This window comes from Lactuca virosa, chromosome 7, assembly GCF_052849685.1.
Source record: "Lactuca virosa cultivar CGN04683 chromosome 7, Lactuca_virosa_CGN04683_v6, whole genome shotgun sequence".
In the NCBI taxonomy this organism is placed as follows: Eukaryota; Viridiplantae; Streptophyta; class Magnoliopsida; order Asterales; family Asteraceae; genus Lactuca; species Lactuca virosa.
In genome coordinates, this window is record NC_136432.1 from 123,716,590 (window position 1) to 123,725,235 (window position 8,646).

Consider the following 8,646-nt stretch of genomic DNA (forward strand, 5'->3'; position numbering starts at 1 on the left):
TAGATTTTATAAAATATTATATTATATTTTCCATTTTGAATATTGATTATATTTATACAAATATGTAACATTTAACCGCCAACATTTATACTTACATGTTTATTTCTTTTTGTTATGAATATTATTGTTTTTAGACACATATTAGAAATTAAATCAGGACAAAAATAATAATAATAGTTAGAAGTTTTTTTTCTTCTATTATGACAATTGTTTTCTTTCATACATGTATACTAAATTAACCTAGGACAATAACATACTAATATATACAACTTTTTTTCTGTCGTGGCTAATAAACGCGACTCTCTGATCACAAAAAAAAAAAATTTTGACGACTATATAAATTTAACTTTCGCTAAATTTTCATATGATTAATTTCACCTTATTATTTAGTTCCTTAAAGTTTCAAGCAATACAACCATCATTACACACGTTGCATACAAAATTTATTCATATCAAGCTCACCATCCATCAGGAAGGCATGAAGTCACAACTGACCATCATAAAAGCTTCCATGCTTTGCCTCCATTCATATTAAATTTCTTTAGCCTACCAAAAATCATAACTACAATCAAAATTAGTTTGCCCCCATCACTCCATTTTCCCGAGAACCCGTACCACTTGTTTTCACAATCTCCATCTAGTTTCAGTCTACGATCACAACTATAGCCAGTAGAGAATCCCACATTTCCGTACGCACTGCAATAAGTTAAGATCCAAGTGACTATTTAATGAAGGATTTTGAGATGCTAACTAGTATTATAATAATACACCAGAATAAACTTGTACAGAAGGTTTACTTACATCAAGCGCTAATGAGAATTTATGCTTTATATATTGCATGACTTAAACGAGGATAATAAGAACTTATGCTTTATATATTGTATGGTGGAAGCTAGATTCTTGGCTTGGCTACTTTCTCTGTGATGTATTGACTTGAACGAGGATATTACTACTGAGAATGTAAAAGAATAGAAAAGGTCTCAAAGACGTTTGTCTGAGAAGGACAATAGTGCTAAAGTTATTTAGTCCCTTAAGAATATATACCGGAAGCAACAAATTTCGAAGGGTCACATCTCACCACTACGTTTCACCGTTGTGTATTTAACTTTTAAAAATACGATTCTTAAATAAAAGATAACTTTTTCATTAATTTTAAACGCCATTGGTATATTAATGCTTGTGACCTGAAAGAAAATTTAACCTTCTCATTAGATTCTTTTTCTGTTAATGAATGTTATCATTAAGAAATCTTATGAATTAAAAAAAAGCATATTTCTTCATATCAAAGTAAATGAGTGTTTTGATTAATAATTTAACAAATATCTACATGTAAACTTTGAGGTTTTCATAGCATAGCATGTAGTAAAAGTCTTTTTAATTTGTTATTATCTTCTTTCAGTTAATTACTATAATAAGAAAACGATATTAAGCAACTATAATTCTATAATAGTCAATGTTCTTCTCATATGGCATCATAAGATTTTACATGCAATGATATTCTCGAAATGAGAAATTAAATATCCTTCTACACATTTAAATGATGCAACGTTCATATTAGTATCCTAAAATATCATTTAGTTTCATTAAATGAACATTAAATGTTACAATGATGACATTTAATTTCTCGAAATGAAATTAAAACAAGCAACTTTAATAGATAATAATATTTAAAAATTTAAGAAATATCTACATGTAAATTTTGAGATTTTCATAACATGCAGTAAAAGTCTTTTTATTATTATCTTCTTGAGAAATTAAATATCTTCCTATCATTTCTTTATATTTATCTTCTTACCCATATGAAATGATGATAAGTGTCATATTTAGATAAAACTAATGATATTTTAATACACTTGTTATCATTTCAAATAAAAATAGGAAGATAATATGAAGAAAAATAGGAGAATATTTATCTTCTTTCGGTTAATTACTATAATAAGAAAACGATATTGAGCAACTATATATAATTCTATAATACTCAACGTTCTTCTCATATGGCATCATAAGATTTTACATGTAATGATATTTTAGAAATTAAAACAAGCAACTTTAATAGATAGTAATATTTTATTCGAAACATAACCTTTGCAATAAAATAACAAAAAACCATTCTTTATTAGTTATAAAATAACGATTTCATTATTATTATTATTATTATTATTATTATTATTATTTTGCGATCATATCAAAAATTGAGTTTTTACCAAATAAGTGTTTTTTAAATTTTTTTCAAAATTTAGTAGCTTTTCTGAAATTTTCAGTATTTTATTCTATTTCCACTGTTTTTTTAATATAACTTTTTTGATATTTTTTAAGCGTTTTGCTATTAATGTGTATCAAATTTGTTTAGAACACCATTTTAAAAATAACATTTGTTTGATAGAAACTCCTTTTCCTATGAACAACTAATTAACAGGGTAAATTTGATGGAAGAGAGATTTATAATTTTTTTCTAGATAAAGTTTGAAGCATTTTGAACGTATCTTAGCATTGGTTTAAGGATCGAGTTTAACATATTGGATTGGTTATCGAATTTTTCCAAAAAACGAAATTCTTGTGTTGGATATGGTTATAATATTTGGGTTATACCCATCCGATTATCTAATCTTATTTACCATACTCCAAACCATTTATATTATAATATTTAGTAAATGGTTTAAAATTAATAACCATTTACTCTGGCTATTCCAATAACTTTAACCTATAATACCGTTTAAAATTAAAATTGAAAATTTAGACCTAAGATTTATGCCGTTTTGTTCTCATGTCTCCAAGTCCGTCTCAAGTCTCCAACTCCGTCTCAAGTCCAAAATATATTTGTTTGATATTAAATTTGTTGATGTTAATAAAAATTTGGATTTATTAAAAAAAATTGAAGTCATATTTTTAATTGATTGTGCTACGATTTCACGTAATGGAAATTTCAGTAACTAACTTTTAACATATTAAGATTATAAACAAGGATTCCTAATCCCCAAGGTTATCTGTAAACTCGATTGGTTATTTTGGAATGAGGTATTCGGTGGGACGGGATCCGGTTTAAAATACAATCTTTTAATCGTATATTTGAGACTAGAATAAAAAATACACGTCCAATTGTCATTCTTACTTATAATTCCTATGAAAGTAACATGTTATTCTCATCGATAAACCTTTTATGGTATTTTTCTTAAACCTTTTATGTATGCAAAAGAATTTCTGTTTTGACTAGATCAACAAATTATATTAAGTTCTTAAGAGAAAATAAATAATAATTAAAATAGAACCTTAGAGATATCAAACCAAAAATAATATATAGCACAACCTAGAACTCGTTTGACAAAAATAGTTATTAGCTGGAATGGGTATTTTGATGATATTTTTAAGGTTAAATCTTGGTTTGATAATAAACCATGTTTCTTTTATAAATTTAGTGGTTCGTACCTTATTGGGTTAATGTCATAAAAACCCTCAAGTTTTCAAAGTTTTGTTGGTTTTGTCCAAAGTTGAATTTTATTTCCGTTTTTACCCTAACATTTTCGAAAAAATGTTCGGTTTTACCCTTTTACCGGTGCAGGTTTTCCAGGTTGCAATTATATGTATATACTTATATAAACATGTTTATGATTAAACAAGTTTTTTTTATTGATATGTATATTTTTAAATACATAAAAATACGTATTTGTAGTTCTAAAAACATATTAATTTGCTTTTTTTACATCTTAAATGGTTTATCCAAGAAAAAAACCTATACAGACAGACACACACACACACACACACACACACACACACACACACACACACACACACACACACACACACACACACACATATATATATATATATATATATATATATATATATATATATATAAAGAAATAACATTAAAAAATGTAAATATAATATTTAATTAAATTTTTTTTCGTATATAAATATGATTTTTCTGCATGAATACGCATAATATGAAAAAAAAATACATAGGGTAAAAGTGTAAAAAAAATTATAAACTTAAGGGTAAAAACGTAAAAAAAACTGTAAACTTAAGGGTTTTTTGCGAAGTTAATATGATGGTAACCTGTTATTAACGGTAAAAGGGTAAAAACCGAACATTTTTTGGAAAATATTAGGGTAAAAACGGACATAAAATTTAACTTGGGCAAAACCGACAAAACCCTGAAAACTTGAGGGTTTTTGTGACATTAGCCCTACCTTATTCCAATGACATTTTTGGTGAGTTAACATATTAATGCAGTAAGATATATTTTTAAGGTACACATTTGGTTACTTTTAAAAGATTCATAAGTAGATTTTTTTTAAAACATAAAATTATAAACAATTTACCAATAAAACAAAATAAATATGATGCCTTGACATAAAAAAACACTCGGTGGTATATTGACCAATTACTACAGAAATAAAAACTTCATAAGTTTATATATATATATATATATATATATATATATATATATATATATATATATATATATATATACTTTTAAAATGAATAAATACGTATACTTATGTTTATAAATATGTTTTTATATGTATAAATTCATAAAATAATAATAATAATAATAATAATAATAATAATAATAATAATATGACACATTATTTAATTTTTCCAGCAAGATATACTTTGAATATAATTTGTTAGGCGATGTAACACAAATACCCATTCAACCTAATGGTTAAAACGCTTCCTTGCAAGCTAGGAGACAGAGGTTCGAAACGGAACCTGTTACACCCACTTCCTCCCTTCCTTTCGTTTTTCTACCTTGTGGAAGGAACAATGCTGACGTGGAGCTACGTCAGCGCCAACTCCTTCCCGATATTTAAGGCATTAATGAACCAAAAAATGGACTTAGGACATAACCGAACATTTTGTGTAAAATTATGACCCAGAACGTTTCAAGAGTTGAACCCTATTTGGAATATCTCCAACATCTTCTATAAAAGAACTGTATAAAGAAGTATTGGATAGAAAAGTATATTTTCAATATACTAGCAGAAATGGATAAATATGGAAAAGAAAATCATGTTCAAATATTCAATGAAAAAAATCCGTTTCTAAATTCTAATTTTTTGGTGTACCCAATCCTTATCCGTAGTATGAGATAAATCTGGTCTGGTTTTTTAAATCCGGGTTTGCCTATATCAAGTCTCAGATTGAATTTCAGATTTTTAAAGAAGTCGGAGTCTATAATATATACACATCTTCGCACATAATAGACACCAGTATAGTGAATAAGAAACTTCTATGATTAGAAGGCTTACATTTCTTCTATAATTTGACCAAATTTTTTTTATCTGTTCTCCCATTTTTCCTAAAAAATAAAGGGTTGAAATTGTTTTTTTAAACCTTGATTACTATAACTATTTTTTTATCGTTGGGGCCAATCGACCGTAATGCCACACCGAAGGTCAACTATTGTGGGAAACATATTCTTTTCATATATAATTTTTTGAGATGTTTATTGTAATATATATTGATTTTCTCCTCTAGGTCACAAAAACAATTTTATGTAATGGTATGTATATATGTATGAGAGAAAGAGAAGGATAAGGATGTAGTGATGAGGACCGGAGGGTTAATACCTTATGACTTCAACAACAATGTTTAAGACATTGAAGTTAAGAGGATCTTGAATCATTTGTTTCCTCTCAGTTATGCAAACAAGCATGACAAAGATTACTAAATAAGTGAGTTGTGAGAAGATTAATTTCTCCATAAATGTACTACTTCTTTTGCTCCTTTGTTCGAAATTCTCTTCCGTCACTAATGAAAATGATGTGTACGGTGGAAGATACCTACAAAAAGTAATTAGAAAATATAAATCATGTAAAAAGACAAAACCATACATTTTATTTCAACCTCGGAGTCTATGTATAAAGACCGAAATATTTGAACCATATTTATTTTGAAACACCAATAACATTTTTCAAATGTATTTATACTTAATTCGTTGGTTAATTGTCATATTCATTTGAAATTCATACAACTTTTCAACTTATCATATTTAATTGTTTGGTTAATTGAAATATTTGTCTATATAAAAACATTATTTTCATGTTTGGTTATGAAATATATTAGAAAGAACTAAAGGTTGATATCAAGGTCTTTCAACTGTTTTCTCAACTGTTTTATACAGGTTAGGATTATGATTGGTCTTTTTACCTAAACTAATAAAAAAAGACACTAATAAAAAAAGACCTTAATGCTAGGTAAGTATGAAGTTACCTTACATAGCTTACTTTCTATGTAGCACTAACTAATAAAGTAAGAATTTTATATATTGTGTTGATAGAATTTTAAGTTTTGATTTTGAATGAAATATTATTGGTGTACGGCTTTTTGAAAATTTTAGAAAAATAATTTTACACACTTTGTTATGGTTGATATTATGTTATCATTGCATTTGTTCGTTTGTGTTTTCATTTTTATGTTTTACACAACAATGCGTGTTTGAGTGTCGCTAAAAATGTTACATTATTTACTCATGTTGACAATATTCTCTTTTATAGCCTTCTTTTTTAAAGTGTTTAATTTTTATATACACAATCCTGCTATTTTAATTGTTTGTTTCATTTGTAATATTATCATTTTACTCATGTTGATTTTTTTTCATAGTTTTCAGTGTTTAATTTATAAGTTTCTCATAAAATATACAAACTTATTTTTTATAACCAAATAAAGACTTCAATGTAAATCTTTTGGGAATCTATTGATGCGATAAGTCATAAAGGCATCAAAAATTCATTATATTATATTTTTTTATATAACTCTATGATTCTTTTTACTTTATAAATTTCACTTAGAAATATTTCTACAAATTATTTATCACAAAACCTAATTTATGATATTTAATGATCAAATTAACAATCATCGACACTCGATGTTTATAGTTAAATTATTATGGGTATAATGAGCTTAGAAAATATAACAGTGTTACAAAGTAAATTGGTTATTCGCACGTTATTAGTCCATGTACACACTTTACACATCAACGAATATATATATATATATATATATATATATATATATATATATATATATATATATATATAGCCAAACTTAGTACGTAAGTCCCGTTAAAAAATAATATAAGAGAAAAAGAGAGACTAACATCATCACGATGAACAATACCAATATGGAAGCATTGATGGTGGACAGGTCGACAATCGATTCTCCAGTATGCCTTGTATTTACAGTCTCAAACAAAATCCCAACAAGTTTTTGGTAGAGATCAAGGTCTCTCAAAGAGCCTGAACTCCATTCCATTGATGAAAACAAAATAAATTGCAACATGATAAAAGCTAAGACTGTAGTCGCAAGAAGTAACGAGTCTTGGTAAGAAAGAAGATGATTATACCCAAGTACTTTGGAGTTCTTTAACAAGTACCTAGCTTCAGATTTTTTGCTAAATATCCATATGACCCAAATCGTAAATCTCAGAACTGGAGGGTACAAAGTGTTACCTAATAGAGCTTGAGGGATAAGGATTAACAATAGAGCAGAATTTTTGCTGAAGGGCATCATGTTTTCGTTGGTTGGAACAAACCCACAGTTTGCAAAGGTTGAAGTTACAGTGAAGATGGAAAAAGTGAGTGGCCTTAAATCCTTTTGCTTAAGTATATTTTTGGCACTTGAGATGACATTTACGTATATGAAAACTGAGACCACACCCAAGATTTGGACAAATACCAAGTAAAAGAATACTACGAGACACAAAAACTTGAAGGATTTGTACTTTAGTTCCTCCATATCGACATCATTTGTAGAGACAATTTCACAGTCAAAAGTGTCAGATTTTGAACTTCCAGATTCACGGATGGCTATTTTATGGAGCTCTATATTATCCAGACAAATGGATTGTGTGTTGAGGTAGCACATAGGGGGATCTACTTTACAACCATCGTTACTAGACTCTTTTAAAAAAGCCCGACGGAGATGGAGAGTAACCATTGAAATGAACACCTCACCACCGATAACCATAAGAATTGTTAGAACGACAAGTTGGGTGTTCGAAAAAACCTCCATCTCGACAGTGGACATGCTGGAAACAGTGGCTGCTGAGACAGAGGTGAAGAATAAGTCTAAGTTCCGAGGGGTGAAGGTGGTGGTTTTTCCATCCATTGACTGGAGGATAAAAAACCCTATGGACGAAATAAATAGAAAATAGAACAAATTTATTGGAAGTTTGTTTCCACCAAGATGAAACCAAGTAGAGCGACAAAGAGATGGACTACAAAGTTGTTCCAACATCTTTCCCACATAGGAAAATACTTTCATCTTTTCGTTTATAGGACTCAACATAAACTTGTATATGTCGAAATGAAAGAGTGAGTGATATGCTAGATGTTTGGAGCTTTATATGGATGGGAAGGCATTCAAAATTAGTAATGTTGCTAAATGCTTTCTTTTCCAATTATAAACAAACGGACGTATATCATTTATTATATTTTTAGTTTGCATTTATTCCAATTTGTATCAAATATTATATTCTATTCCTATTGGAAAATCCTATTACTCCTTTCAAATAAAATAAAAACAAAATATTCACAAAATTACATAAATGGTCCATGTGTTTCATCAAAAGTCACAAAGCCATCTCCGTTAATTTTTTTTATGTAAATGGTCTCTGTGGTTTCTAAATTTGCACGAATAAT

The 8,646-nt window shown here is 27.9% G+C and overlaps 1 protein-coding gene across 1 annotated transcript; it reads right to left on the reverse strand.

The window, feature by feature from the left end:
• Positions 1-230: 230 nt before the first annotated feature.
• LOC145124488 (sodium transporter HKT1-like) lies at positions 231-8,358 on the reverse strand. Its single transcript, XM_079059851.1, has 3 exons — positions 7,104-8,358; positions 5,575-5,787; positions 231-696 (listed from the first exon to the last, which is right to left on the reverse strand). The coding sequence occupies exons 1-3, from the start codon at positions 8,291-8,293 to the stop codon at positions 498-500; spliced, it is 1,602 nt and encodes a 533-aa protein (XP_078915977.1). The 5' UTR covers positions 8,294-8,358; the 3' UTR covers positions 231-497.
• Positions 8,359-8,646: the final 288 nt, after the last annotated feature.